Here is a 13,837-nt window from a genome sequence, read left to right on the forward strand (position 1 = left end):
GGCTGTTGGGGGCACAGCACAGCAGTGCTTCCCCTCCTACCTGGCTGACTGTGTCCAGATGGTGGTGCTGGATGACAGTTGTTCTGCCTCATAGCAATTACGCTATGTGGTTTCTCAGGGCTCTATACTGTCCCCGCTGCTGTTCAAAATATGCATGAAACCACTGCATATTCAGAGGTGGTGGCTGAAGTGTCATCAGGACGCTGATGACACCGACCTCTGCAGTTCATTTTCATCTAACCCAGGTGAGGCAGTTTCCATTCTGAATCACTGGATGTGTGCCAAGAAATTGAAACTCAGTCCAGATAAGGCAGAGGTGCTGTTGGTGTTTGGTCCACCTGTCCAGAGGGTAGGCATTTCACTGTACAGGGTTGTACTCTCCTTGCAGGACAGGGTTTGTAGTTTGGGGATGCTCCTGGACATGAGACTATTACTTGAGTCTCAGGTAGACTTGATGGTCAGGAGCACCTTCTTTCAGCTGCAATTGATTTATCAACTGCGGCCCTACCTGGGCAGGCAGAGCCTAGGCATAGTCACCCATGCATTGGCAACCTCTCAACTGGACTATTGTAACACACGCTGGGGCTGCCCTTGAAGACAGTCTGGAAACTTCAACTGGTACAGAACAGGGCAATGTGGCTGCTTTTACAAGCAGGACGGTATGCTTTTGTGACACCGATATTTTACCCTCTTTGTTGGTTACCAGTTGAGCTCCGGGCACAATTTGAGGTGCTTATTTTAACATATAAAGCCCTAAATGGCTTGGGACCAGGGTACCTGAAGGACCGCCTGCTTCTACACATACCCACGCGACCTGTAAGATCTGTTTTGGAGGCCCTTCTGAAAGAGCCATCTTCCAAGGAGGTAAGGAGGGTGGCTAACAGAAGAGGGGCCTTCTCAGTAGAGGTGCCCCACTTGTGTAACAGCCTCCTCAAAGCAGTCCACCTGGTGCCTTTGCTACAATCTTTTTGGTGCTGAGTGAAAATAGTTTTATTCTTTAGGAATTTTAATAATTGATTTTATTTGGATAATTTTAAGCTGTTGTTAATATGAATAGTTGTAAATTTATGTGCCCTCAGCTGTGCACTGGTTTTATTGTTTTTTGTATATTGTATTTTTAATCACTGTTTTTGTTGTTATTATATGTTTTATGGATTGCAATCTGCTTAGAGAGCCTTTGGGATGATTCATTGGGTAAGAAGTCTAAAAATAAATAAATAAGAGAAACAATAGAAGGAGACAGGGTAGGATTATGCATTGATTTCCGTTTATGCTGATGCACCTCATCACACGAGGTACAATATATATTTCACAGTGGTGATTCACAAGAAGCACTGCTTGGGACTGTAATACTTGACGGAACACCTCTTCCACCTGGACATGACAATCAACATCCGAGTGCCCATTTCCAAAGGAAACTCATAGAGTGGCATGAAGGGGGAGGTCCTTCTTTCAAGGTGGCCCTTCGAATGTGGAATGATCTCCCCTCTGAGGGCCACTTGGTGCAACTTTTGGTGCCAGGATAGGATAGCCATCTGTGCAGAAGCACTTAAGGATGTCTAAAGCTACCTAAGGTCTATTCTACAGTACACTGTTAATTGTGTTTTTAAAATTGTATTATGGAAAATTGTATGCTATTTTTAGTGTGTCATGGTCCTCTTTAGGAAAGATAGTAAACTGCCTAGAGAGCTTTGGCTAATGGGTGGTATAGAAGTAAATACATCAATCAATCAATAAATTCCAACATGAAGAAAACAGGTTCAGTTAGGATGACTTTAGCTACCCTATGTGAACACCCCGTGTCATCAAAGGCCCTTGTTCTGTGCATCTAGCCAGTCTAGCCAATACAGGTATTTACACATCTTCCTTCTCACTCTCAGGGACCTTGAATAGAATGTGCAATATTTTCAGGAAATGGATTGGCAAGATTTTTCATCAAAACACTGGCTTCCATATCATTGTTTGAATTCCATTCAGAAACCCCCGAGTTTGCCCTCTTTTGAAATCAGAGTAAAAAAAAAATCTTTTTCAAAGATGAAAACTGTTTGGTAATGCTAAGCCACAGGCACACACTTCATAGTCTAAAAGCTGACTCAGTAGGCTGTGATCATTTTTCATATATTCCCTTCTCTTTGTACAGCAATACTAATTTGCAAAGATCACCCACCCAACCAACACACTTGTCACATGACCCTACTAGGAGTAAGTTGCTCTTCCTAACCCTGAAGCTGACCCATGTACTCCTGCCCCTTTGCTTCTTGGACTTCAATGCTGCAGCCGAATCACACGGAAAGAACAGTGCATGTTTCAAATACACACTCCAGGACAAAAGGGTCATGCTTGTGCTGCTCTTTGCCAACTCTGCCCATGCCCTGACACAGGAAATAAATCGACTGTCCATCAAGGTGCTCACAGGCACCAGTATGTTCCCAGACAGCTTTCTTAGTGTCCTCCAGGCTCCTTGCCAGGCTTCCCATTTTTGTTTCATTTCTTAAGAATTCTTTTACTGCAGTTTTTTCAATAGCAGTGGAGCTAGAAAGTGATGTTCTGCCCTCCAGGGCCATCTGCACTTGGGTTTGAAAGAGCGGCTTTGTGTACTTCACTTCTGCATGTCTTAGGTTGCTGAGCAAGTTACTTTCCTTTGTCTCACCAATTTGCCTTGTGGGAAAGGAGTGTTTTGTGACTGATCCTGTCCACCATAACAGCCCTTTTAGGAGTGGGCATGCCATCCCTACAGAAGCCATTTTGTGAGAGTACTCACAATGCTCACTCACAATTCCAAATGTGTTTACAGGCCCAAGAGTGCTGGGGACCCATCATGCAAATTCAGTGGATATGATACTCCGATATGAATATGCCAGGTATATATTAATATTCGCACAGTCCCAGTGTTTTGAAGTAGAGCTCTTGTTTTTCCATCCTGTGCCTATCAGAATTGATGTCTATGTGTCACATTTGGAAGAGAAGAGAGGATAGGTGAGATCTTTTCACTGATCCAGCAGGTGCTAGATAGCATGCCAAATCAAAGTTCTTGACACCTGGGCTTGGCTAGAGAGAATGCATTGCCTCAAAGCACTTTAAGAACAGGCCAATACAATTCTAACCAATCTGTTCACATATATACAGGAGACAGAGCTGTAATGCATCATACTTTGACCTTTCCAAAGTAATAGTGTTCAGGCAAACTTTGTCTTTCAGATACTTACCTGAATTCTATTTATCTAGAGTAGAAATTGTACTGGATCCCACATTACCTGTTTCAGGTGCAGGTCTCTCCCTTAGAGCCAAACTGCACAAATCTGCATATGTATGCTTCAGCTACATTGCCAGAATTTCTTTAATGAACTACAGCTCCAGCATCTTCTCCCCTGCTATTTGTTGCTGAGGCCACTGTGTGCTGGAGAGAAGATGTGTCCCTTCCTTTCCAAGCCACAACTGGGACAAAAATCTCCTCCCACCATGTTACTCTGAGGCTTGGAAAAATATCCAGTGGACACTACTGCAACATCTCTGCTACGTCTCACACCTGTGTGAGGATGGAAGCAAATTTTCATCCCAATCACACTAGTTAGGGAAAAGCAAGACCTCCCCTCCCAATGTGCTGCTGTCCCAGTACCCATCATTCCTCCTCCACATGCCTATAATGAATTTAAGGAAAACCAAAGACCCAACTGTTCACTATGCACTCAGCCTACTGTGTCGTTTGACCTTTAGGGTAGCATCTGATGCAGGTCTTGTATTCTGTTTTCTCCAACTATTACCTGGGATGGTGCAGTGCCAGTACCTTTTACAATCCCGGTTCTTAAAATGGATGGGGAACAATTAGCATTTCCTCACAAGCTTGAATCTGTCTATATATCCTAATTTGAGGAAGAGGAGTCAACACAGTTACCACCCTACTACTCAAATAATTCTTTGTTCTACATTTGTGAGTCCACCTATGAACATACACACACAGAGTCAGCAGTGATCCTTCTCAAAGGTGATGGCGTTATGCTATTGATTCATGAGACTCTGCGTATGTGCACTAGAGATACCGCTTTTTGTTTACTCCTGTTTGCTGGTGATCTGCTGTGCTACTGCTGGGGTCACAAGTAACAGCCTAACACAGCAGTAACAGAACTGCCTTTTCTCAGTGACAGGTGAATGCCAATTCTAGGGAATTTCCCTTAGTCTAGGGGCATTCACTAGGGCAGGAGTGGTCAGAAGGTAAATGGTCAGGTGTTTTGGAGTTCAGCTCTCAGAATCCTCTGGCAGCCTAGCCAATGATCAGGCATGCTGGGAACTGAAGTGCAAAACATTTGAAGACCTATTTCCAGCCCACCCCAACCAAGTGTCCTCCAAATAAATTCGACTACACGTCCCAGCTTCAGCACCTAGCATAGCCCCTGTGTGGTAGAGATGATGGTAGTTGCAGTCCAACACATCTAGACCCAAATGAGCTGAGTATAATCTCACTGGCTTTCCCTGTATGCGTGGCTGTTCCATTTGCCCACCTACACCCCAGTCAGAGAATCGGACTTCACCTCTCATTTCATGACTGTTATGTTTGCTCAGGGAAATTTTGTTATGATCCAACTGAAGTTCTAAGTTCTCTGGTGGCAAAAATGTATAAGGAGCCTTTGATGATTGGAAAGTTTCTAATAATGAGATGACTGAATGTTTCCTAACCAGATGTAGTACAAGGAGAACCAGCACAATAAAAATTGTTCAAAATAGAACAGTAATGCAAGCAAGTGAAGAAAAACAAAACACATCCTCAAAAGAGGCATTACAGGGAAGACAAGCAACTTTTCATTTTCTCTCTCCTCCTTTTTTATCGGTTTTAATGATCTACATACTCCCATTCCTTCAGGCCCAAAATGTTGTGACTCCCCCAGTCAATCACCTTTACACTGACAGATTTCAAACACATCCCTATCTCTGTAAAGCCTACTTGAGCCAAGTGTCTGGTTATTTATATTATGTGAAGAGAGGACTCTTATCAGGCAACTGGGTACAATTCATTGTTTCCCTATGAGTGATGACAAGCTTCCTTCCTTAACACTTACATTCAGGATCTGCCTAATATTTGACATATAGCTTAATCAGAGCACTGAGTAGTCAAGAAGAGGAAATGAAGAGGTCGTATGGTCCTCTGGATGGTGCAAGCCTGAGGAAATGCATGGCAGCCTGTTGGAGATATAGAAATATCAGGAAAAGATCCTTGAGTCACATGCCTCCAAGTGACTAATTTTTACAACTCGGTGCATCCTTTAGGAATTCTGGTAGCACTAAGGTCTGGTTCCGACATTCACCAGATACCATACAGTTGGCTGTGGGAATGTACAGGGGTGGCTGCCCACAAGGATAGCATGAGGGTACCAGCAGTATCAACCAGTCCTTCTTCCTGACACCCACAATGATTGTGCCCTTTCTTGAGCAGATGGTCCTACAGTCAATGCCACTGTATGATCTCTTTAGGGTTGTCAGCTTGCCATTAGCCACATGTACCTACCAACTATCTGAACCAGGCTTCACATTTACTAAAGTGGCCAAGTTTCCTCTTTTACAAATGGCAGTCCTTTATTTGAAGGGCTACTAGAGGACTGTCCCCTGTTTGAAGGCATTCTTTATTTAAAGGGCTGCCCACTCCAATTCCAGTTTAAAGATAATGGACTGAAAGAATCATTAGCAAGTCAGCTGGCCGAATGGACAAGCACATGAGTTACTGGGCCACAGCTTTCTACACTATAGTGACAAGCACTGCATATCTATTTATAGTATAATTATTTCTAAGTCTACGTCCAAACCCATAAATCTGTACATGCAAATGTTATGCAAATTGACATATACAAATTTTATGCAAATCTGCATCCCCCTTTTCCCCCTCTTTGTTGTTATTTCTTGAATGGCCACCCTATGTTTACCTGATGTGCATTGGATGATTCTAGGCCATGTGGGTCCTTTGGCTGGATAACCTGTTTCAGGAGTCCATGGTCCTTGTTTGAGGGCAGCTTCCCCCTTACTCCCACCCTGTCTCATGCTTCCCTCCTCTCTTGATGCATCCTTTTCAAAATCCAGTTCTTGGATGAGACCCTGGATGTACTCTGATCTAGATAGACCTGCCCCATCAATCTGCCCTGTCAAGGTTTGCACCTTCATGCTTAACCGCCTATGGCTCAGTGTTGACAACATGGTTGCCAAAGGAAACTGGAATGGAAGATCACTCCTTGCATGGACTCAACATCTGCTCCAGAGCAAACACAATATTTCATACAATGTTTCAGAGAATGCGATAGCAGCACACCCAAGATCAACCTTTTTGTTGTGGTTTGTTTTTGGTCTCCGTCTGCAAAGAAACACTAAGATTGGATCATTTCTTTCCTCATTTACCATTTCTCCTACTGTACAGCATGGACCCAGTCAGTTTACTGCACATACATCATTCCTAATTTAAAGAGCAAAAGTGTTAATGTAACTGATAGCCTTGTACAAATGTATACAAATCCTGGCTGTGGGAAGAACAGCCCCAGGCTACAAAATATTGCTTCTTGAGCGCACCAAATCCTGCCCACGGATTGCTAGCAAACACCGCCTCAGCACTGGGTATCTGCAGGCAAGCATACGTGGCCTGAGATGTTCCCCACTGGTTAAGCAGCTGAGCATAGTATGTTATCATTCCCCTTCCTTTCTTTTGGGCTGGGCGGAAAGCTCAGAAAGAAAGACTGATTTCCCCCTTCTGTTCTACTCTGTCTATAGCCTCCCTATTTCACTGCCTCGTTCTGTGTCATGTCACAACAATAGGATGAATACACACACATACAGGTGACAAAGGGAGAAGCTACTGAGCATGTCCATAGGGAATGCTACTCTGATAACGGTCATGCCCTGCTTCTACCACAGAGGCACTGCAGGGTCCTACGATAAGACCCATCACTCGGCAAACCACAGTGAAACAACAGGCTAACCACATGGGCAGCTCCAGTGACCTAGGAAGAACCTTGCTGCCGAAACAGCATGGATCCTGCGATGCTGCCGGTAGCTTTTCAAGACTAGCTGCTGCTAACATTCTGCACCCAGCTTGTTTAAAATAGATGTTCCAAACTCTGAAATGTAAAGGCTGCACTAAGCCAGCCACTCCTTGAGAGGAAAGCAAGTCATTGAGAGCCAGTGTGGTGTAGTGGTTAAGAGTGTGGGACTGGCACTCAGGCGACTGGGGTTCTAGTACCCGGTCAGCCATGGAATTAATTGGGTGACTTTGGGTCAATCACAGACTCTCAGCCCAGCCTACCTCACAGGGTTGTTGTTGTGGGGAGAAGACTGAGAGCAACAGGAGAGTAAGCCACTTTGAGTTCCTCAAAAGAAAAAAGGTGGGCTATAAATCCAATACATATATAAATCCCATTTTTCCTAGCTATAATGCAGTATGCAAATATGCAGGAATTTTGGGAAAGGTTACATGCCACCTCTTCATAACAATAATGACTGCACGAACCATATCCGCCCTATTCAGGTGTTCAAAAAGAGGCTAAAGACATATGCAGGGAGAAGCAGCACTCCAGCCCTGCCCTTCTTCATTGCATTTGTCACTTTGTACTTGTGGAGAGCTACTGTCTGAAGAGGGGAGCTCCCTGTTTCCTTGGAGGTTCTCCACAGGCCCAGTATGTATCATGCCCCAGCGCATGTGGGAAACCTCCACAGATATGGAGCCTCTTCAGTTCAAGCTGAGGGTGACAAACGCCATGAGCAAGAAGGGTGGCCCTTCTCCTCATATGAGTATAAAGATTTGGACACTTTTTTGAATGCCTGAATAGGACTCTAGTCTTTCAGCATTCTAAAATGATCTTGGAGACCAAGCACATCAGAAGAAAACAGAAGCTGAAGTCAATTCGGCATTGAATGTTACATAAGTTATAAAATAACCCCTTGCTGTATTATGCCTGCTCTTGCAAGGCTCAAACTGGGACGAATCAACAATACAAATGAGAAGAATTTGGACTCCTTCGGCTGACAGGCTCATCACTTAATAGGCTGATATGAGTCAAATGCAGTCTAGGGTCAGAATCTCTGAAAGATACCTCCTCCATATGTAGCAGTCATAGTTTATTATTTTCTTTGGAGGCCTTGTGTGTCCCACCACCAAAAGAGGTTATGCAGAACAGGGCCTTCTTTGCAGCAGCACCCTGACTGTGGAATTCTTTTCTCCAGGATGGTGTGACTTTGCTCAGCTTTAGGTAGGTGGTGAATACACTTATGTTCCGTTTGGCTCTTAATGTTTGTGCACCCACCCACCCCCACATACTGATTCTGTTTACTGAGGTTTTAAGGATAACTTGGTTATTGATTTTATTGTTCTGAATCTCTTTTAACTTTCATGTTCTTTTGGTACACTGCCCTAGGAAGCATGTTTGGGCCAAAAGGCAGGTAATAAATGTTTCAATAAATAAAATAATGTTATGCATAGCAGTTTTCTGTGGTCCACTTTTCAGTGGCAGTGTCTCTTACCCAATTTCTTTCTCTGCGTAACAGACTCCACTATGTACTTGCACTCATTTACTCGGCACCCATGGTTGGCTTCCTTCTCCACACAAAGCAAGGCAAAAAAAAATTGTCAAAAATGGGAAGATCACTTGCACAGGCAAGATCATTCCCTACTTTGGCTCCAGCATTAATTTTTTGTGAAACTGGCATTACTTCCTTACGTACAAGTTAATTTCCATTCTACAAAAGGCATAGCTGCCTCAGCTTACATGAACAAGATAAGATAAACATTTCTAGCATATATTTTACCAATCAATTCTATTATTATTATTATATTTTAGGAATTAGCACCTGAGAGAGAAAATTCTCCACTACCACTCCATTGCAAAACAACAACAACAACAACAACATTGCATAATGGAAATTTCTTCTGTTCCACATCATCCACCTGAGGCAGCTCCCTCTGTCTCCTAATGTCTTTCATTTTCCCTTTTTCTTTTGGAGAGCATTTAATCACGTAAATACAACAAATCTGAAAGTGCTACAGCTTACCTGTGACGTAGGCAACATGGAAAGCTTTTCTTGAGTTCCTCTGACCTTGATGAAAGTTCCTCTCAGAAATCACATTCATATTCTTAGCCAAATGCCTTCATACCCATCTGAACCATATTGACTTGAAAGCAAAATCTCTCTGATTTCAGGAGAGCACAATTTCAAGCAAGCATGATGAGTATCGCAGCCTTAAGCACAACTATAAAATTGACACTGACCTATAGAAAACAAACGGAGCACTTCCATCTACAAAAGCCAGTTCCTTATTGGTGCGCGTAAATGGGGTGGATATACATGTGTTGCCTCTGCAGACAATTTTTTTAAAGTTTTTTTTTTTTTTGGCAAATGCTTATTGTAATAAGTCAATACAAAAATGGTTGAAACTGGGCAAGAAACTTCGTGGATTACTACCCAGCATCAGCACTAACAGTACTATTTCTTATATTTTTACATACAAAGCTATTTCCACCTCTAATTTTTGGTGCCAGGACAGGGGCTGGGTCATGGGTTCGCAGGCTGGGGAAGGGAGATGAAGGAAGGTCACAATCACATCCAGGAACGGTGGACCCCAACTGGGAAACAAATAATATCATTCCCACATTCTAAGTAACTACTTCTCATTGTCAATTCACTCAATTTTCCTTTCTCAAACAGTACGAAAAATGATACTGGAAAGAGTGATACCCCGGTGCTAGAAATAAAGCTGCCAAGAAACACTTCCCCCAACATATTTTATGCCAGAAAAGAAGAGCTGTTCTGCAGGTAGCAAACTTACAATTTGCCTTTTCCATACCTTTTCCCTCACACACGCCAGTTCTATCCAGACTGAGGCCTTAGAAAGAGGGGCTGTAATGATCAGACGCTTTGGAGGCACATGCTGTAGCAGCACTGTTCTGACATTTGCTAAGCACCAGAGTCCCTCAAGTGACTGGGAGCTAAGCCATTGACGTCACTGAACAATAGGCAAAATATTTCCTCCTCCTCCATAGCCCTGAACTGTAAACACCAAGCCTCCACACAGCAGGCTGAACATTTGGGGAGAAAGAGATGGTTGCTGCCTGAAAATAAGCAGCTGCTACTGCTGTTGCTGCTGCGTAACCAACATCCTTGCCTCCTTTTTGTGTGTGTCTTAGGCTGTCAGATATGCAGCGTGTCCTGATGCTAGCTTGATTTCAGAGTACAAAGTAGAGGAGGTGTGAGAAAGGGAGAAAAACCCAAACCCAGACTTCAAACCAATACCTTTATAAATCTTTCCATCTCTCCCATCTGTCTAAGTTCGCCACAGGCATATATTCCCTGAGGGACTGATTGTACTGTAGAGCCACTGCATACAAGAACATGGCGATGAAACCTGGAGTAGGGGAACCAAAAGGCAAAGAGCAGGAGGGGAAGGAAAGAGGGAAAAGTGGCTGTAGAGAGAAGAGACAGCACTTCCCAAGTTAAGCATGTGTAAGTCTGTCAGGAAAAACAATCCTTATTTGATTATAATACACCTTTTGGTGGTCTTCAGTTCCATTTCATTCATCATGGGTAGGGATGGATAGATCCTCCAGTTTGCTTTTATCCTGCATTGTTGCTTTTAAATCTTATACTCCTTTCATCTGGAATATGGAAATATTTGCAATTCTGGTAAATTCTTACTGAAAACAAACCAAAGCTAAGGTCTTACTCATCTGCACTGGCCAAATTCTGTAGGGACAAGGAGAGAACTATGAATCTTGGAAAGAACACTTGTTAGAAGAAAGAGGCAGCGACACTAATCAGGTATAGCAACATAGATTCAAATCCAGACTTCATGAGATAAGCACGCAAAGGTCGGGGCCTGGGTGGATGAAACTGTCAGTTTCCATTTTTTCCCCATGTTCAGTTTTTTAACCCACCCTCCTCACATTCTTTGTGTTCATAATATGAAGAAATGTGTGAATTTGGAGAAAAAATTCACAAGAACAAATTCAGCTGGAATTCTCAGCAGGATGATCTGAGACAGTCTCAAGTGATAATTTCTCTTCATATGAAAAAAGCAACCTTTTGAAAAGTGATTTATCACAAAACAGGTAGCTATGCATTACTTCTCCCTTTTTTGCTCCCCACCCCACCCCTTGCTAATACTTTTAGAGTATATTTTTATAAGTGAAACTAAATACTAGAACAAGTTACTTTTGAATGTTGTTAATATGAAATAGAAAGTGGAATAGAATGGAATGCACATTCTATTCAATATGGCATTTCCATTCAATTTACAGACAAGAGATATGAAGGGGGGGAACCCTAATATAGGCATCAATGGTGCATATGGCCTAATTTCCTATTCCCTCCTTATTCCCCCAAGCCAATTGCCTCTTTCCTCGGATTTGTTGATAGACTTTCATATGTCCTTGCATGATAATGGCATCCTGTAACTCCAATGGTGAAGGATCTGCACTGCTGGCCAGTGGTTTCCAGGCTCAATTCAAGGTGTTCATCTCAACATTTTAAGCAACTCAGGACTGGACTATCTAAGGAACTGGCTGTCTCTTTATGAAATCATCCTGCTTTGGGTATTGAAGATTCCATCCCTTGCAGGGGATCCCTTGATGGACAACTATTTGAGCTTATTTCCTGTGATGTTCCTGTGGGAGCTATAGTTGGAAGTCTCTCTGCTTTTCAAAAAAATAAAAATAAAAATCAAGATATATCTTCTAACTTAGCCTTTGAAATTGTTTTGAATGGTTTCCATTTTTCAACAATTTTTATTGATGTCTTTAATATTTAATGATCTGCTTGCACTCATTTCATTATTTCATTTTTCTTTGTTGAATACTGCCTTGGTGGTTTTTACACAAAGGTAGCATCAAAATACTTTAAAGAAATAAAGAGTACATGTTGTGCTATTTCCCTCTCTTTGTTCCCTTCCATAATGTGGCTTTCTCCATGCAAGTTAAGAGAAAATTCAGATAGGAAATCTCACCCTTGAACCTTATTGGCATTAATCAACAAAGCACAGGTCTAAACAGAACAACAACTACTACAACGAATAAGTTTTTCATACAGAATGAGTTCCAAAATCTAGATTTTTCAGAGTCTGCAGCATTAGAGCAGCAACGCTAGGGAGGGGACGGGGAGGGGATTAATGAAGGCAAAAATTAGTATCTGAACAGTGCAGCAGTGATTTTTAAAAAAAGCATTGGCCTAATCGGTCCATCTGAACACCATTAAAGACATCAACATTTCTTGGACTAGCACCTCAAACACAAGAACCAGAACTCTGCTTTTTCTTATTCCCCTCCATAAGCATTTTGATATTCTCCTCAGAATATAGGTAAGAAACTCTGGCTTTCAACTTTCAGAAATGTGCAGTTTGTAGAATATTGTGTAACTGTTGTCATTATAAGCATCTCGGACAGTAAGTCCCTTCTGTTATTTTGTTTGTGTGACAATTTACTCTCATGTTATAACTGGCCGAGTCACCCTTGCTCTGAAAACAGAACATTATTAGATGAAACAAATACCTTGGAAAATCTTTGTGAAAAGTGCTGGTCAGGATATAGAAGTTCCCACACTTCTGTCTAAGGTGGTCAGAAGGGCAGCCACCTAAAATGACTCCCTGGCTTGTCTCAGTAGAGGTGATTGATGCTTCAGGGGAAGTCTGCAGGGCCACCTGTTCAAAAGGCCTTGCTTTGAATGGATACTGGCCCTTTAAGGCAAGCAGAACACCCTGCTTGTGGCCTTAAAGGGTGGGCAGGCCTTGTGACTGGGAAGGAAGAGGGTTGAAGAAAGCATCCACATAGTGATTTCTGGCTGAGAAACCTGTAGATTTCGCAGTGAATGGAGATTCACTGCTGATTAACAGGCCTGGAAAGGCCTTTTAGCTGCAGTCCAATGACCAAATACAGTGCAAGTTTCCACCTTCCATGTGGCAAGATTATTTCTGTAGTAAAAAGGTTGATCTGCACTCTAGTGGATGCTTTATTTGACAGTGCTGCATTTCACAATGATGTGAGGTGGATTTGTGTGTGGGGGTGGGGCGGTTGGACTCCCTGCTCCCCCAGGGTGGGAATCTTCTTAAGAGATCTTGGGCAAGTGGCATCAAGACCACCCCAGCAAGGGACTGTTTGCTTGCCCCATCTGGAGTGGTAAAAAAGGGGTTCCCTTAGCAGTCTGCACTATGGTGGGTCAGGAGGACGGGAACTGGCCAGGTACTCAATAATAGGACCTACACCATATGCTTCTGCCAATCCTATTGAAGCCAGAACCTATATATATTATGGGCAATTTTATTAGTCCATCTAAGTCTGTATGTTTCCTTTTCCCCCTTGCATTCACCACCATGACCCAGCTTGGCACATCTCCACACAAAATGGATGATTACATGTCTGAACACACACTAAACTATGTTCTAGCTTAGCCTTCTCTTGTCACCCTGGCTTTGCTCAGCCCAGGCATTTTTAAACAGGTGATTTTCCTGCTTCCTACTCTGAAGCAGTAATCCTAGGAGGGCTCTACCATATTCTTTTTTCTGAACAGGGGAACAAAGATGTTGCAGTAGCTCCATGGATTACTCCCACCCATTGCATAGAAATGGGTGGAAGGCCAGAATGGGTGTCTTCAAAGATTTTTTGTCTCTGATCCTGAAAAAATGTATTGGAAAAATTAAATGTCTGAATTACACCTCTTTCTCTCCCCTGCATGTGTTCAACCATAAAAGGTCCTCTGATCAGCCAGCAGCATGAACCCCATGTTTCCATCATAGTGAAAGGCTCACAGCTATAGTAAGAACAGTTCTTCAGGATTCAGTGTAAGAGCAAATCCTGATGCTCCTGGGCCCACCATGCTTGACCATATC

At 42.8% G+C, this 13,837-nt stretch overlaps 1 protein-coding gene across 1 annotated transcript in view; it reads right to left on the reverse strand.

Moving 5' to 3' along the window:
* PDE7B (phosphodiesterase 7B) overlaps nt 1–9,884 on the reverse strand; it is a 212,145-nt gene extending 202,261 nt beyond the window's left edge. The window contains exon 1 of the mRNA XM_044423991.1: nt 9,016–9,884. Within this exon, the coding sequence (XP_044279926.1) occupies nt 9,016–9,033 (18 nt within the window). The 5' untranslated portion in view covers nt 9,034–9,884. The remainder of the gene's footprint in view (nt 1–9,015) is intronic.
* Between the last annotated feature and the right edge of the window lie 3,953 nt (nt 9,885–13,837).

Source organism: Varanus komodoensis, unplaced genomic scaffold (assembly GCF_004798865.1).
Source record: "Varanus komodoensis strain SLA01 unplaced genomic scaffold, ASM479886v1 scaffold1, whole genome shotgun sequence".
Taxonomy (NCBI): Eukaryota; Metazoa; Chordata; class Lepidosauria; order Squamata; family Varanidae; genus Varanus; species Varanus komodoensis.